This window comes from Pristiophorus japonicus, chromosome 1 (genome assembly GCF_044704955.1).
Source record: "Pristiophorus japonicus isolate sPriJap1 chromosome 1, sPriJap1.hap1, whole genome shotgun sequence".
NCBI lineage: Eukaryota > Metazoa > Chordata > Chondrichthyes > Pristiophoridae > Pristiophorus > Pristiophorus japonicus.
In genome coordinates, this window is record NC_091977.1 from 41,902,346 (window position 1) to 41,921,134 (window position 18,789).

General features: G+C 47.8%; 1 protein-coding gene across 3 annotated transcripts in view; it reads left to right on the top strand.

Moving 5' to 3' along the window:
* The window catches only part of LOC139263028 (protein WWC2-like), a 296,134-nt gene that overhangs the window by 54,529 nt on the left and 222,816 nt on the right, over positions 1-18,789 (top strand). Inside the window, exon 1 of one of the 3 annotated variants that reach the window (XM_070878514.1) lies at positions 17,594-17,636. The exons of the other annotated variants lie outside the window; for them this stretch is intronic. Within the exon in view, the coding sequence (XP_070734615.1) occupies positions 17,614-17,636 (23 nt within the window). The 5' untranslated portion in view covers positions 17,594-17,613. Of the gene's footprint in view, positions 1-17,593; positions 17,637-18,789 lie in introns of those variants that run through there. 3 annotated transcript variants of the gene reach the window in all.

An 18,789-nucleotide genomic window follows, 5' to 3' on the forward strand; every position in this document is an offset into this window, starting at 1 on the left:
TACATTGTCAAAAACTTGGAAGGATGGTGCAGCAGATGCAATCCTGTCGATTCTAAAATTCCATCTGATCCTCGAGTAAACAAGCAGCGTTTGTGGCAGCTTCGTTATTTAAAGGGGCACCGCCTTCGTCAAAAATTTATTTACCATCCATTTTCTTCATCTGCATCTCCTGCTCCATGATTGGCAGCCTCTCCTACAGCCCTCTGGGTCTGCTTTCCTCAGCATCTCTGCTTTGGCTTCTCCCTTCTCTGCTTTCAAAAACCTCCTCTGACCCTCTTCTTCGACCATGCACATGGCCTCACATGACTGCCTTTCTCCCCTGCACCCCCTCCCACCCACTCAGTGGCCACTTTGCAATCCACAGCCCTCTGAGCTATCTCTCTGTATGCAACGAGTGCAATGGCAATGTCAGTTATTCACAAACAAGTGGTGCAGTGGGGTGCGTTGCACAAAACTGGATCACCGTGTCACTTGTGTGACGTCCTTGTGATGAAAATGAACCATGTCTCTCAAGGCGCTTTTACTTTACAGCGCAGGAAGAGGCCATCTGGCCCACCATGCCTGTGCCAGCTCTTTGAGACAACTATCTGCTTAACCCTTGCCCTTCTCTTTCCCCCTACCCTTTCAAAATGATCTTTTTCAACTATATATGCAGTTCCCTTTTAAAAACCATGATGGGTTCTGGTTCTACCAGTGTTCTAATAGGTCGTTCCATGTTTTCTCCCACACTAGGCAAAAATCGAATGATGAAATACTTTGTGATGTTGCGATTCAGGGTGTTTCAGCGTTTTACTGAGGAGGATATGGGTATGATTTATATTGATGTTACCTTTAAGTTATAGTGAGCTAAGAAAGGTTTAAAGTCTACCTTGCTGCCAGAACTGGGAGTTAGGGGGGAGAGCTGGGGGATTGGGGTCGAGGGGGAGGGGAGGTTGGCAAAATGTATAGACATGCCAAACCAAACTGTTCAATGGAATGCACCCGGTCTTATGAGCGAACAATGAGGGTCCTTATGTCTTTCCTATGAATCATCCAAGCTCATCATGTTGTGTTATCCCTATTCATTTTGAAAACAGCAGGAGTTAGTTGCTAAATGTCTTTACCCAAGAGAGCTCTTAATTGGCAGCCCTGCGGCCAATCCCCGGGTAGGAAGAGGGTCGGAATTTAAGAAAGAAAGAACTGCATTTATATAGTGCCTTTTGTGACCACCGGACGTCTCAAAGCACTTTACAGCCAAGGAAGTACTTTTGGAATGTAATCACTGTTGTAATGTTAAATTCTCAACTTCAGGTCCAGAGAAGAAATAAAAATACAGAGGAACACATGCTCTGGATCAGTTGGGAAGATCTGCTGAGAGAGGCGAGTAAAGGCCAGTCGACCTTAAGAAGATAGCTGACCAGGGCCAGAGCAAGCCTTGGTCTGATTCAGTTAAAGGGCTGACCAAAAAGGTGTTACTTAGCCCACTCATATGACAGTGTAGTGTGATTTATTATTCTCCTTATTACAAGAGTGGACTGAATTTAAGCTAAAGGGGAGATTTGTTATAACTGTTACCCTCTAGTGTCACTTACTGACTAAAATACAGCAACAACTTGTATTTATATAGCGCCTTTAACATAGTAAAATGTCCCAAGGCATTTCACAGGAGCATTATAAAACAAAATTTGACACTGAGCGTCATAAGGAGATATTTGGGCAGAGCTTGGTCAAAGAACTAGGTTTTAAGGAGCATCTTAAAGGAAGAAAAAAGGGCGGAGAAGCTTGGGGAGGGAATTTCTGAGCTTAGGGCATAGGCAGCTGAAGACATGGCCATCAATTGTTGAGCGATTGAAATCGGGGATGCTCAAGAGAATTAAAGGAGTGCAGACATCTCGGGGTGGAGGGGGGGGGGATTATGGGGCTGGAGGAGATTACAGAGATAGGGAAAGGTGAGGCTATGGAGGGATTTGAAAACAAGGGTGAGAATTTTGAAATCGAGGTGTTGCTTAACCAGGAGCCAATGGAGGTCAGCGAGCACAGGGGTGATGGGTGAACAGGACTTGATGCGAGTTAGGACACGGGCAGCAGAGTTTTGGATGACCTCAAGTTTACAGAGGGTAGAACATGGGAGGTCGGCCAGCAGTGCGTTGGAATAGTCAAGTCTAGAGGTAACAAAGGCATGGATGATGGTTTCAGCAGCGGATGAGCGGAGGCAGGGTCGAACTCTGGCGATGTTCTGAAAACAGTTTAATGATTCGCATCTAGTGTCGTCCTGCTAAAGTGTTAATCAGTCCATCTTTTGGATAATTAGAGAAGTGGGCATGGTGACACATGCGAGTTTAAGGTGACCAGATAATATAACAAGGGAGTTTCATTGTTATACTCTATAACTAATTCTGGGCAGTAATCAGGGTAAACTCCTGATTGTGACGGACTTGCGAGTCTTAGCAAAAGTGATGTCAATGGGGGAAACCTGACATAAAGGTAAATGGTTGTGGTTGTTGGAGACCAATCATTGCATTCCCAGGTCACTGCTGCAGGAGTTCATCAGGGAACTGTCCTTTCCCCAAACTTCCCTCCATCATAAGGTTAGGAGAGGAGCTGTTTGCTGATGATTCTACAGTATTCCTCTCTATTCACATCTCCTCCAATAGTAAAGCAGCCCATGTCAATCAACAGCAGGAACTGGATAACATAAGTGCTAAATAATGGCCATCTCAAACAAGAGAAATCCCAGCATTCTTCTCTTTTGCTGAGTCCCCAACCATCAACATTTTGGGTGTGGGGGTGATGGGCAGGGATCACCATTGATATAATGTATTTGCTTCATGGGTTCTTTGCTTAAGAATTCATAGCAACACATTGCTATTAAGAACTAGTTGGTTTATGAACAAAGGTTTAACAATCACACAACACATTACCAGTTCATCAACTAAGTGCTCAACTGCACACCTCGTCGTGGATGACCTGGACCCAACTGATTGGGGTTTTATTGACTCTTGTGAACATTACGTGATTGGCTAATGCCCCTCACAATGCAACAGCTCTACAAACTCACAGGTGCATACAATTGACTAGAAACTTAACTGGACCAGCTGTATCAAGCCTGTGGCTACAAGAGCAGGGCAGAGATTGGGTACTCTGTGACGAGTGGATCACCATCTACATGGTGTGCCAGGAGTGCGATGGAACACAACACTCAACATACCATCTAAAGCAGATCCTGCCACTAGACTCAGTATTTACCACCTCCATTGGTGCACCGTGGCTGTTCTATGAGTGATCTACAGGATGCACTACAGTGACTTACCAAGGTTACTTTGATGGTACCTTCCTTCCCTGCGACCTTTACTGCCTAGAAGGACAAGTGCAGCAATGTGTTGGGAAGACCATCACTTCCAACTTTCCCTCCAAGTCACACTTCATCCTGGCTTAGCCATATATCACCATTCCTTCATTGTCACTGAGTCGTTATCTGGCAGTCCTAACTAACACCATTGTGGGAGTTCCATTAACACAAGGACTGCAGTAGTTCAAGGAGAACGCCATCCACCACCTTGCGGGTAACTTGTGATGGGCATTAACTGCAGTCTTGCTGGTGTCGCCCACATCCTGCGAATAAATATTTTTAAAAAGCCCTTGTAGATTTTATAATGTAGTTCAGTGGGTTTTCTTTTGGGAATCTCAAAAATAAACCACATTTTGCAATATGAAAATGGTAATTTCTTATGTGCCAGCTTGGAAAGCTGAAAGAAAATGTCAAGTTTCCAAAAAAAATGCAACACTTTTTTTGAAAATGTCACTCATCAAAAGATACAGGGGCCAAAATTGCCCCTTTTTTAAGGCTGGTTACCGTAACGGGGCAGTAAGGCCTTTCCACCTGGGGGCAGACGGAGGTTGCGACACTTCTGCAATTTCTGCCGCGCTCCGTCTTCCCCGCCCAGCGCGTTGACCCCTTACTGCTCAGCACCGACCCCTTTTGCGTCCCGCAGTGGTCGAAGCTGTCGGTGGCTGGGCGCTGCCTTAAAGGGCAGGGCATACCGCCGCGGCCGCCATTTTGTTTTAATTGTCAGCCGACTCCTGAGTCGGCCCGACTATGCCGCCCCTGGTTCGGCCAGGCCGCCAACAGTCAGTCCAGCCCTTGGGTGCCGGGTCGCTGGCACGGCTGATCTCCTCCCTACTAGCCAAGTGGGCGGCACGGGGGCCTCACTAGGGAGGGACTTTGCGGTGCTAAATGACACCACCCGCCTTCTGTCGCGCCCCGCTCCCGACTCTGTCCCGCCTCGCTCCCAACTCTTTCCCGTCCCGCTCCCGACTCTATTTCCCCTGCTCCCAACCCTGTTCCGCCCCGCTCCCAACCCTGTTCCGCCCCGCTCCCGACTCAGTTCCGCCCTGCTCCCGACTCTATATCCCCCGCTCCCGACCCTGTTCCGCCCCGCTCCCAACCCTGTTCCGCCCCGCTCCCGACTCAGTTCCGCCCCGCTCCCGACTCTATATCCCCCGCTCCTGACCCTGTTCCGCCCCGCTCCCAACTCAGTTCTGCCCCCCTCCCGACTCTGTTCCGCCCCACTCCAGACTCTGTTTCGCCCCGCTCCCGACTCTATTTCTCCCGCTCCCGACCCTGTTCCGCCCTGCTCTCGACTCTGTTCCGCCCCACTCCCGACTCAGTTCTGCCCCCCTCCCGACTCTGTTCCGCCCCACTCCAGACTCTGTCCTGCCCCGCTCCCGACTCTATTTCTCCCGCTCCCGACCCTGTTCCGCCCTGCTCTCGACTCTGTTCCGCCCCACTCCAGACTCTGTCGCACACCGCTCCAGACTCAGTTCAGCCCCGCTCCAAACTCTGTCCCACAACGTTCCAAACTCTGGCTCCAAACTCTGTCCCGCAACGTTCCAGACTCCCAACAGCGCCCGAGAGCGCCGGGAGGCTTACTAAAAAACAAAGCCCTGAATATCACTCTATTCTCCGCCCCATCTCTACGGGCACTAAATCTTCATTATATCAAATTATCCACCCTAAATGGGGCAGACGGCAATTTCGACCCCATGTTGTGTTCTGGTACCTAATGGTATTTTGAAAAGTTTAATTTTAGACGGTCGCAAAAATTAATTCTTTCCCAAAATTGTGTGTATTTTGACAATGATAACAATTCATGTCATTGTTAGATTGAGGTCAAATGAAACTGTTGAATTCACCCTGCCACTCCACTCACACCCACAATAGTTTGTTTGTGGGGGCTGGGTCGGGGAGTTACATTTCCTGCAGCAGTGTGCCGTGGAGTAAGAAAAACCTTTGGCTCAGTAACTTTCTCTGCCTCAGTCTGAAAAATAAAAACACTTTTATTCAATGGGAGAAGAAAATAAACTTTTGCTGCTCCCATTCCACAAATTCCTGCTTTGCAAACTGCCAAGCGTCGTGCATCCACTCAACTGCCGTGTTAAGCAGCAGCTTGTAACCGCAGTGAGGCTTTACATTATTGGGTTGAATAGTAACTGGTTTGTTAGCATTTAGGAGCATTTGTCCAATTTACGTCAATCCCAAAGCTTTTCCACCATCTACAAGGCACAAGTCAGGAGTGTGATGGAATACTCTCCAGTTGCCTGGATGAGTGCAGCTCCAACAACACTCAAGAAGCTCGACACCATCCAGGACAAAGCGGCCCGCTTGAATTGGTACTCCATTTACCACCTTAAACATTCACTCCCTCCACCACCGGCGCACCGTGGCTACAGTGTGTACCATCTACAAGATGCACTGCAGCAACTCGCCACGACTTCTTCGACAGCGCCTCCCAAACCCGTGACCTCTACCACCTAGAAGGACAGGGGCGGCGGGCGCATGGGAACACCACCACCTGCACGTTTCCCTCCAAGTTACACACCATCCTGACTTGGAAATATATCGCCGTTCCTTCATTGTCGCTGGGTCAAAATCCTGGAACTCCCTCCCTAACAGCACTGTGGGTGTATCTTCCCCACACGGACTGCAGCAGTTTAAAAAGGCGGCTCACCACCAGCTTCTCAAGGGCAATTAGGGATGGGCAATAAATGCTGGCCGTGCCCGCGACGCCCACATCCCATGAACGAATAAAAAAAACCCTGCTGTACACTGAAAAAGAATTTGGACGCGTCTTGTTTTTCTATGGTGAGGCGTGGATCTAGATAATATAGCAGTTGCAAGTGGCATCGATTTGTTTTCTAGGCTGTGTAAATACTACTAGCTGCTGGAAGTAATTTAAGGAAGTTGCTATCCGGTTTTGGCAAATTCCAGTCAGTTCAATTTTGAACGCAGTTTCTAAAGGACTGAAACCCCAGTGGTAAGATCATTCCTTTCATTGCATTACTCACATTCTTTCCACTTAATTACTGTGACTGGTTCTCAGCTGTTTTGTACGCCTTTGGTTAGAATGCTCTGTGCTTCCTGGGTTGCTATGTCATCCTTGCGACTGAGAATTTTGGCTAAATAACAATGGGCTTTCACGGTTCCTCTGCACATGCTGCTGTTGGGACCTCCCGTGGCTCGGTTCGTAAATGCACTGCTGGATGCGGTACTGAATGTACAGGTCAGGGATGTCCCAGGTTCAGCACTCTGTGCTGAGTTAGCTGATTTCAGTGGGAAAGTTGGCTCCGTTAGACCTGGGTTAGGGAGCAGAAGAACCAGCTTCTGATCATCCCAGTGAGCTGCGCTGGATTCATCATCATAGGCAGTTCCTCGAAGTCGATTACACATCAATAATTCACACAATAATGAACAAACTTCAGGATTATCTTGATGAGAATAACCTAGTAAATGAAGGGTAACATGGTTTCAGAATGCAGGGAGGATCTTGCCTCACCAATCTTTCTTGTCGATTCTGAGATAGACGCATCCCAAATAAATGATGGAAAGCCCACTAAGATAATGTCCATTCTTGATGTACATTCTTATTCAGATCTAATGTAGCTGGACTCTGGAAAAACCTTCACTCGAGTCTCAGCTGAAACGCGGCTATACAGCCTAAAGGTGTCATGTATGTAACCTTCATGTAACAACACTGCATACTGTATATACTTGAGAAATGCACACATTGACCACAGGGGGTGAACTTGTGGGAGACACTCCTCACCAGGTCATCCAGGTATATAAAGGGAGGTCCCACGCAGGGTCATCACTTCTTGGTCCTGTGAATAAAGGTGCAGGTCACAGAGTGACCTTGTCCATAGAATGTGCCTCGTGTGGATTTGTGGTATTGTGTAAGGACTTTACAGTGGCGACGAGAAACGGGAATCAACAACCCACGAAAATGGCCACCAGTAGCACAGAGGAATGGTACTGTGTTGGAGAGGACTGGGATGATTTCATTGAGAGGCTTCAGCAGAGCTTTGTCACGAAGGACTGGCTGGGAGACGGCAGCGGCCAACAAGCGAAGGGCTCATCTGCTGATCAGCTGTGGATCTAAGACTTATGCGCTCATGAAAGACCTGCTAGCACCCGAGAAGCCGGCGGACAAAACCTCTGAAGAGCTCAGGAAGTTAATCGGTGAACACCTCAAACCGGCGAGCAGCATACACATGGCCCGACACAGATTTTATACCCACCGATGTCGGGAAGGACAGAGCATACCGGACTTCGTTGTGGACCTCCGGCGCTTGGTCAGCTTCTGTAAGTTCACAGACGCCTGCAGGGGGGAGATGCTAAGGGATTTCCTTATTGAGGGCATCGGTCATGCCGGGATTTTCAGAAAGTTAATCGAGATTAAGGACTTGACCTTGGAAGCGGCGGCGTTGCTGGCTCAGACTTTTATGGCGGGGGAGAAGGAAACCAAGATAATATATGCGTGCAATTCTGCCTCCAATGGATCAGGGGGTCAATATCATAAATGCGACTCAGAGCCCAGCAGGCAGGCAAGGGCAGTTCGATACACCCCAGGTAGCAATAGACCCCAGAACAGGTTTTCAACACAGACAATGGTAGGCTGAATGGACATTTACGCCATCCCAGTGGACAATCTGTTCTGGGATGGGGCCATTGACACCCACTAACAGGGTACTCAAGAGCAGTCAAAGGGACAATCAGCGAGGAATGCCTGGTAACAGCTCTTTTGTTCACAACAATGGGAATCTCTGTTCATGTTGGAGGTGTGGGGGCAGACATGCTGCTAGAACTTGCAGGTTTCAACAGTTCGCCTGCAGAAATTGTTGTAACCTCACTGGCCGTTTAGCCAGAATGTGCAGGAAGCCTGCGATCAGGCTAATTTACGAGGCGGATGGATCAGAAAAAAGCAGGATGACGTGTGGGGCAAATCAATGGATGCTGAAGTTCAATGGGTTCATGTGGCAAACATTCACAGCTCATATACCAAAACGCCACCAATGAAGATGAAGGTCCTATTAAACGGCATCCCGGTATGCATAGAGCTGGACACGGGGGCCAGTCAGTCACTCATGAGCATTCAACAATTCGAAAAGCTTTGGCCACTGAAAGCCAGTAGACCCAAACTAGAACGCATTGAGACTCAATTACGGACGTACACCAAAGAAATCATTCCAGTGCTAGGCAGTGCAACGTTAGCTGTCACACACAATGGATCAGTGAACTGGCTGCCGCTCTGGATTGTCCCGGGCAATGGTCCCGCACTGTTGGGGAGGAGCTGGTTAGCTGAGATGAACTGGAAATGGGGGAATGTGCACGCAGTGTCATCTGTGGAGCGAAGTTCATGCTCACAAGTCCTACAGCAATTTGAATCGCTATTCCAACCTGGCGTTGGGATGTTCAAAGGTACCAAAGTAGTGATTCGCATCACCCCGGACGCCAGACCAGCGCACCACAAAGCCAGAGCTGTGCCGTATGTGATGCGGGAGAAAATTGGAAAGCGAATTGGACCGTTTGCTGAGAGGGCATCATCTCGCCTGTTGAATTCAGCAACTGGGCAAGCCCAATTGTTCCCGTCCTAAAAGCGGATGGCTTGGTCAGGATCTGTGGCGACTACAAGGCCACTATCAACTGGGTGTCCCTACAAGACCAATACCCGCTTCCGAGAACGGAGGATCTTTTTGCCACGCTGGCAGGTGGCAAGCTGTTCACCAAGTTGGACCCCACTTCAGCCTACATGATCCAAGAACTGGCCGACGAATCCAAACTACTGACCACAATCACCACGCACAAGGGACTGTTCGTTTAGAACAGGTGCCCATTTGGCATTTGATCAGTGGCCACGATCTTACAAAGAAACATGGAAAGCCTGCTCAAATCCATTCCTGGAATGATCGTATTCCAGGACGATATCCTCATCATGGGTCGGGACACCGAGGAACACCTCCACAACCTGAAAGAGGTGCTACGCCAACTGGACCGGTTAGGCCTGTGACGCAAGAAACCTAAATGTGTGTTTTTGGCTCCCGAAATCGAGTTTCTGGGCAAGAGGGTTGCTGCAGACGGAATTCGGCCTACCGAATCCAAAACAGAGGCGACTCGACGAGCGCCCAGGCCCTGCAACACATCGGAGTTGCGTTAATTTCTGGGACTCTTGAACTATTTTGGGAACTTTCTGCCGAACTTAAGCACATTGTTGGAGCCGCTACACGTGCTCCTGCGTAAGGGTTGCGATTGGTTTTGGGGGGACTGTCAAGAACGGGCTTTCAATTGGGCGCGTAACCTATTCTGTTCAAATAATTTGTTGACCCTGTACAACCCCTGTAAGAAATTGGTTCTGACATGTGATGCATCGTCCTATGGGGTTGGGTGAACTCCAACCTGTGGCTTATGCCTCCAGGTCGCTCTCCCAAGCAGAACGTGGATATGGGATGGCTGAGAAGGAAGCCCTCGCATGTGTCTATGGGGTGAAAAAGATGCATCAGTACCTTTTTGGCAGGAGGTTCGAATTAGAAACGGGCCACAAGCCGTTAACATCCCTGTTGTCAGACAGCAAGGCTGTCAATGCCAATGCGTCAGCCCGCACACAGCGATGGACTCTCACGCTGGCTGCGTATGACTACACCATCCGGCACCGGCCGGGCACTGAAAACTGCGCTGACGTGCTCAGCAGGCTTCCACTGGCCACCACTGAGGGGGCAGCGGAACAAAGCGCTGAGATGGTCATGGCCGTTGATGCCGTTGACAGCGCAGGCTCCCACATCACAGCCCGCCAGATCAAAATCTGGACCAACAGAGATCCCCTCCTATCTTTGATTAAGAAATGTGTCCTGACTGGGGATTGGGCGCCTGCACACGGAGCATGCCCTGAGGAAGTCGGACTGTTTCACAGGCAGATGGATGAGCTCTCCGTCCAAGCCGACTGCCTACTATGGGGCAGCCGGATAGTCATGCCCCAAAGGGGCAGGGAAGCTTTCATTAGGGAACTCCACAGCGAGCACCCAGGCATCGTGCTGATGAAGGCCATTGCCCGGTCACACATTTGGTGGCCGGGAATTGATTCAGACCTAGAACACTGTGTTCACAGGTGCACTACGTGTGCCCAGCTGGGTAATGCCCCCAGAGAGGCCCCGCTCACCAGGCCATGGTCATGCATTCACGTAGACTACGCGGGTCCGTTCATGGGGAAAATGTTTCTTATCGTGGTTGATGCGCACTCGAAATGGATCGAGTGCATCATTTTGAATTCGTGCACAACATCCACCACAGTGTAGAGTCTGCGTGCGGTCTTTGCGACCCACGGTTTGCCGGACATCCTTGTTAGCGATAATGGCCCATGTTTCATGAGCTACGAATTCCGGGAATTCATGTCGGGTAATGGCATCAACCATGTCAGGACAGCACCGTTCAAGCCGGCCTCCAATGGCCAGGCGGAACGTGCGGTCCAAATCATAAAACAAGGCATGCTCAGGATTCAAGGTCTCTCTCTTCAATGCCACCTATTGCACCTCCTGCTGGCCTATAGGTCCCGACTGCACTCGCTCACGGGGGTCCCGCCCGCGGAGCTCCTTATGAAATGTACACTCAAAACTCGGCTGTCCCTCATTCATCCTGCCTTGTCCGACATTGTTGAAGGCAAGCGCCAGTCCCAAAATGAGTATCATGACCGTAATTCAAGGGGGAGATGTATAAAAATTTGTGACTCCGTATTTGTTCTCAATCACACTTTGGGGCCCAAATGGCTTGAAGGTACTGTAATAGACAAAGAGGGGAATAGGGTCATCATGGTTAAACTTAACAATGGGCGGATCTGGACCAAGTCAAAAAAAGGTTCAGCATGGACTCTGAGGAACCTGAGGAAGATCATGAGATGGTATTCACACCACTGCCAGTGAACGAGCAACAAGAACATTCAGCAGCATGCACAGTCCCTGCGGTCAGCCCTGACAGGTCGGAATCACCACAGGGGACAGACACTCACGCCAAGGCTCAACAACCAGAGCCCCAACTGCGGCGCTCCACGAGGGAGCGCAGACCACCTGAAAGACTTAACCTGTGATCCCAATAAGACGTTGGGGGGGGGAGGTGATGTCATGTATGTAACCTTCTGTAACAACACTGCAATACTGTATATACTTGAGAAATGCACACATTGACCACAGGGTTGAACTTGTGGGAGACACTCCTCACCTGGTCATCCAGGTATATAAAGGGAGTTCCCACGCAGGGTCATCACTTCTTGGTCCTATGAATAAAGGTGCAGGTCACAGAGTGACCTTGTCCACAGAATGTGCTTCGTGTGGACTTTACAAAAGGCATCCGGAGGAAAAGAAAGAAAGAAAGAAATGTATATAGCGCGCCAACACAAACAACAATGACCAGTAGTGACCGGATAATCAGTTTTACTGATGTTGATTGAGGAATAAATATTGGCCAGGATAGCTCTTCAAAATAGTGCCATTGGATCTTTTACATCCACCTGAGAGGCCAGATGGGTCCTCGGTTTAACGTCTCATTTGAAAGAGAGGAAGCAGCGCATTTGGGTACCAATTGGGCTAGAAATTCGGTGGGATACCGTCTTCGCAAGGGTCGGAACAGAGGCACCATGGGGTTGCCAGAATTTGCGCCGTTCGGCAACTTCCATGTGCCGGTATCGGCAGCGCAGAGGAGTACCGCCCGGGAGCATTGTGCAATGTACCTGGTATCGACACGGCTGCAACATTTGGTTTGCGCTGCACCCGTAGTGACACCGGCAGAGAAAGCTGGCGGGCAGAGCTGGTCTGGGACGCTAAGGGAAGGAATGACTGCATGATTGACTTTGTTTTTCATTTTTTTGCGATTTACCTTTATTTGGGGTGAGTTATGTATAGGGAACGTTTTTTGCGTTTTTTGTTCCAATTTTTTTTTTCCATGGAGGCATCTCTTAAGGCGCTACGAAGCCGGCTCTTTAGCTCGAGATATTCAGTTGCTCGCCCGGCCTAGCGCCCTCAGATAAGTGTGGAACACTTTAATTAGCGCTCCACTCCACTGTCAGGGCGCAACCACTGAATTTGTTGGCTGCTGACACAAACCATTTCCTGGCGCTAAATTTATCCACTGCCTGACATTAACGCCTTGAAAAACCTTCAACCTAATTTCCAGCCCCAAGTCTTTAGTGGAGTGCTGGGCAGTTGTAAATAAGTGAAGTGGCCAGAGTTTGGTCATGGGGCCTCTACTGTTTCTAAGCTACATAAACGACCTTGATTCAAAACCACAATTCCAGTTGGTCAAATTGGCAGATGGTACTAAATTAGAGAGGCAGTTAAGCCTGATGAAGCAGCCACAGAACTACTGAAGGATAAAGTACTATATAAATGCAAGGGATTTTTCTTTATATGTCTTATTATCTAGCTATGGAAATCATACACACTGCAGCTTTGAGTTGAACTAAACATTCTTGTCCAGAGGAATTAGAATGTGCATTTCAATAACATAACTGTTACCATAACGACAGACTGGGTAGCACAGTGATCTGGAACTCTCCTTCTGGGACGTGGGTTTGAATCCTGCCTGGATTCCTTGTTATCTGCCTGTGTGGGTCTTAATGCAGGCTCAACACGACACAAAACTGCCTCACAGTTTGGTGCAAATTGTCAATGAATTGAGAGTCGTGCTGATAGAGGATGGAGGAAGCAGAATAATGGGATAACTTTTACGATTTCGTAATCAAAGTGCAGATCTTCATGCTATGGCAGCAGGCAGTGGGAATCGAGGCACAGAATTCAGATTGCCCGTGCACGATTCTCCGTTCATTTCACAGCGCTGCCGATCTGCCAAATGATTTAAGATGAAGCACCAAAATTTCGGCAGTTCCCCGAATCAGGCGCGATGACCTCTGTGGCGGATTCTCTGATCCGAACTCCCATCGAGTTAGTCTCTGCGCTGGGAATAGAGCCTCGCAAATTTTACCCGGTAATATCTGCTGCATATACCTGAGCTGGAATAACAATAGGGCTGCTAAAATTGGCCGTAGAATTTCTGCTCTATGGAGGGGAAAGATCATGCTTCCTGACGGGGATTTGGCGATGGTATCAAGGGGAGGTAGTTAGACTCTCGCTTGTTGGAGATGGTCATTGTCTGGCACTTGTGTGGCATGAATATTACTTGTCACTTATCAGGCCAAACCTGAATGTCTTGCTGCATACGGGCATGGACTGATTCATTATCTGAGGAGTTGCGAATAGAACTGAACACTGTGCAGTCATCAGCGAACATCTCCACTTCTGACCTTATGATGGAGGGAAGGTCATTGATGAAGCAATTGAAGATGCTTGGGCCCAGGACACTGCCCTGAGGAACTCCTGCAGCGATGTCCTGGGGCTAGAATGATTGACCTCCAATAACCGCAACCATCTTCTTTTGTGCTAGGTATGACTCCAGCCAGTGCAGAGTTTCCCCCTAATTCACATTGACTTCAGTTTTACTAGGGCACAATTGTCTTCTAATATGAGTCAGAAAAGAAGTGGAGAAACTTTGTTAAACTATTAAACAAACACATCTCCAGCTGACATTGTTTACTTTTGCCCAGTGAAATCATTCAATCGTAGCCTGCTACTGATGGTATTTACCGAAATTGTAGATCAGACTATCGCACCTCCAAGGAGGTTAAAAAAGTAGGAACTCAGCGTAAACTGAGGAAATGAACTGAAATGGACTCAGGGCTGATGAATAAACAAATAAACAAATGCAATAGCTTTATTGCATTGAGGGACTGCTGCACTGTCGGAGATGCCGCCTTTCACTTAAGACGTTAAACCGAGGCCCTGTCTGTTCTCTCAGGTGGATGTAAAAGATCCCGTGACACTATTTTGAAGAAGAGCAGAGGAGTTATCCCCGATGTGTTGTCCAATATTTATCCTTCAACCAACATCACTAAAACGGATTATCTGGTCATTATCTCACTGCTGATTACGTGAGCGTGCTGTGCACAATTTGGCTGCCGCGTTTCCTCCATTACAACAGTGATGATGATGATGACACTTCAAAAGTACTTGACTGGCTGTAAAGCGATTTGAGATGTCCCGAGGGTTGTAAAAAGCGCTATATAAATGCTTTCTTTAAAAAGTGAATGATCCGTTCAAGGATGAAATAATTATAGCTTGGATTCATGGCGAGCGATGTTTGTTGTAAGAACTGTAAATACGTTTGAATCAAATTCTTCGATTTACTATTTCAATTGGAGGCATTGATTCATTTAAAAGAAACAGATTATCGACTGTTAAAATAGTGGTGAGGAGTTTGATACGGATGTGTTAAGTTCATCAGCACTTCCATTGTAGGGCTTCGCATGGCGGGAGGACATATTGGGAATTCAGGTTTGGAGGTCAACATGCCTGCATGATGCATGATTTTCTGTCCATTAAAGGTAAACTTGTACGGGTCGCACTAACCTCCATGCCCATACTCACAGCATTTGCTTCTGTCGCGCGAAATTCTGCGCCAAGATTGCTAATTGGCTACTAGTTAAAAATGTAAACGGCGCACTTGTGACACCCACTAAGAGGTACACGCAAAGAGATGCTGCTACATACACTGGGAATCCAGGACAATCCACTTGTGGAATGTTTGCTACTGTACCAGAAAACAGATCATTTATGAGTTTTAGCGAGAAACTTCTTAAAACCCCAAAAACCCCGACAAATGCTGGGAATCTGAAACAGAAACAGGAAATGCTGAACAGACAAGTTAATGTTTCAGGTGTGGACCCTTCATCAGAACTAAAATTAAAACAGGAGAAGCTGGCAGAATTGGGAAGGGGCCCACTGAAAGAAAAAAAGAAAGACTTGCATTTATATAGGCCTTTCACCAGCTCAGGATGTCCCAAAGCGCTTTACAGCCAATGGGGTACTTTTGAAGTGTAGTCACTGTTGTAATGTGGGAAACGCGGCAGCCAATTAGCGCACAGCAAGCTCCCACAAACAGCAATGTTATACTGGCCAGATAATCTGTCTTTTTAGTGATGTTGACTGAGCAATATATACTGGCCAGAACACCAGGGATAACTCCCCTGCCCGTCTTTGAAATAGTGCCATGGGATCTTTTATGTTCACCTGAGAGAGCAGACAGGTTTAACGCCTCATCAGAAATACAGCACTGCATTCCCTCAGTACTGCACTGGAGTGTCAGCCTAGATTTTTGTGTTGAAGTCTCTGGAGTGGATCTGTGAACCCACAACTTTCTGACTCAGAGGCGAGAGTGACACGGCTGACACTGGCCTCACACAAAAAAAAGAGAAAGCAAGTTAACACTCGGCTTAGGAGCCGAAATTCATAGAAATTTACTGCGGTTAAGGAGGCCATTTCGGCCCATTGTGTCCACACCAGCCAACAAGAGGCTATCCAGCCTAATCCCACTTTCCAGCTCTAGGTCCATACCCTGCAGGTTACAGCACTTCAAGTGCACATCCAAGTAATTTTTAAATGTGGTGAGGGTTTCTGCCTCTACCACCCTTTTAGGCAGTGAGTTCCAGATCTCCACAACCCCCTGCGTGAAGAAATTTCCCCTCAAATCCCCTCTAAACCTTCTACCAATTACTGTAAATTTATATATCCTGGTTGTTGACCTCTCTGCTAAAGAAAATAGGTCCTTTCTGTCCAATATATCCAGTCCCCTCATAATTTTATACACCTCAATGAGGTCACCCCTCAGCCTCCTCTGTTCCAAGAAAAACAAACCCAGCACCTCCAATCTGTCCTCATAGCTAAGATTCTCCATTCCTGGCAACATCCTCGTAAATCTCCTCTGTACCCTCTCCAGTGCAATCACGTCCTTCCTGTAATGCGGTGACCAGAACTGCACGCAGTACTCTAGCTGTGCCTAACTAGTGTTTCATACAGTTCAAGCATAACCCCCCACCAGTCCTTATATTCTATACCTCGGCTAATAAAGGCAAGCATTCCTTTTGCCTTCTTAACCACCTTATCTACCTGGCCTGCTACCTTCAGGGATCTGTGGACGTGCACTCCAAGGTCCCGTTGTTCCTCTACACTTTTCAGTGTTGTACCATTTAATGTGTATCCCCTTTCCTTGTTAGCCCTTCCCAAATGCATTACCTCACACTTCTCCGGATTAAATTCCATTTGACACTGTTCTGCCCACATGACCAGTTGATTGATATCTTCCTGCAGTCCACAGCTTTCTTCTTCATTATCAATTACACAGCCGATTTTAGTATCAGCTGCAAACTTCTTAATCATATTCCCTATATTGAAGTCCAGATCATTGATGTATACCACAAAAAGCAAGGGACCTGGTACTGAGCCCTGCAGAACACTGGATACAGCCTTCCAGTCACAGAAACACCCATCAACCATTACCCTTTGCTTCCTGCCTTTGAGCCAATTTTGGATCCAACTTGCCACTTTGCCCTGGATCCCATGGGCTTTTACCTTTGTGACCAGTCTGCCATGTGGGACCTTATCAAAAGCTTTGCTGAAACCCATATACACTACATCAAATACACGACCCTCATCGACCCTCCTTGTTACCTCCTCAAAAAATCCAGTTGCCCCCATCTTTAAGGCCCATCACCGCCTCTAAGAGGCAGTCATGGGCCGGTAAGGCCTTTCCGACCGGGGGCAGGCGGATGGTACGACCCACCCGAAATTGTCCCTGGGGCGGGGGTGGCGGAAACGGGCAGCCCGGCACCCCTTTTTGAATGCCGGACTGCTGGCTCGGCCGAAGTCCTCCTTGGTGGCCCAGTGAGCGCCACTAAAGTGGCTGCAGAGCTCGCAGCAGCACTCCCCTTTAAGGGGAGGGGAGGGACATTGTGACGCGTCAGCGCGGTGCGTCCCCGTTGCGCTGACATCATGAATGTCGTGCTGACATGCTCAGCGCGGCGGCCATGACACCGCCCGCCTTCTGTCCCGCTCCAAAAGCGCTTCCGCCTCCAAACATCGCCGCTTCGAATTAGAGAAACAAAAGAGGGCAATTTCCCTTTATTTTCCGCCCCATGGATTCGGGTGGAGAATATTCATTCACTATACTCGAATTATCCACTCCATTTGGGGCGGAGGGCAATTTCGGTCCCTTAGCCTCTTCTGACGAAAGAGTCTCCAGCACAATGGTCAACCTAGACAAATTTCAGTTTAGTTGCTAAATACTGGAGAGAAATTAGCCAAAAGTAAAGCAGTCTTATAGGATAGCAGACTTGGAATGCTCCTCTCTTAATTAATGACACTTTTCATCCAGCACCAGAAAGGATGGCAGTCCTTGGTCGACATACGAGCTGCTTGACAACGGGCTTGATGCAGACACGTCATCCCAGCAGGTTGGTTCTAATTAGAGACCGGAGATGCTGTTCTCCAGCAGGCTGCTTTCATGCTGGGATGAGTTTGATCTTCTCCTTTCAAGTATTTTAAAAATTACTTTAAAAAAAATTATGCTTATGGCCAAGGTGCAGGGTGATGAATTTAATTGAAATTTCTTGCATACCCCACAGAGTGTTATTTTAACATATTTGTTGATTTTGCCAGAGTTGATATGAAAATAAGAACAGGACCAATCTGGATACAAAGACATGAGCAACAAATAATTACATTGAGAAGTGGTTCAATTTCAATTCAGCATTGATTGACGAGATTGCAAATAAGGATAAAGAAACCTTAAATGAATTCTCCCAGGTTTAAATTACTGTGTACGACAATTATGTGTACAGGAAAGGCCTTAATATCATTTCTTGTTCCCCTCCCTAAAATGACTCGTTTCCATGCCTGAATGCACAATACGATGGAGAAGAGGATTCGAGGAATTATTTTGTTCTTTGAAATCTACCTGATAGTAACATCCCCTAAGGCAATTGATGTTGTGACATTTGACACAATTATAGTGATGTAAATGGTGCTGATGGTACAGCAGTCCTTCGTTCTGGAGAGCTGGTATGTTGAAAGTAGTTGAGCAATGTAACTGTTATTCAAAGACTCTGGCTGATTTGGCACAGTAAGTGTTGGGTGAGCACCAACATCTTTGCAAAACACTGTAAATACAGCACAGTGCTGTGAATCAAGGCCGGTTTAACTGAGGTAAACAACTGACTATTTCAGTAAAGGGAGCAAAGCTGAATAAACCCGACCATTTTCTCTCTGCGCTCATTGTCTATTTTTAACTTCTCCTTTTCTCAGCAATCTTCTTCCCTTTCTTCCTACCCTGCTGACGACATCGACTTCTGGGGCTCATGGCTGCTCGCTGACTTCGCCCTGTCAAAATGGCCATTCTTCATGTGCTGTCAGTGTGTCCATCGTTCACAGGGGAGAGGGATCAGAGGATGGGGTGCTTATCGCAGCCGAGTCTCGTCCTCAATCAACAGCCACAAATTCCTTGCGAGGAAGGTGTGAGACAAGCTGCGGCTTCATAGGAGATCCACAGAACATCACATAGCATTCATAAGAACATAAGAACTAGGAGCAGGAGTAGGCCATGTGGTC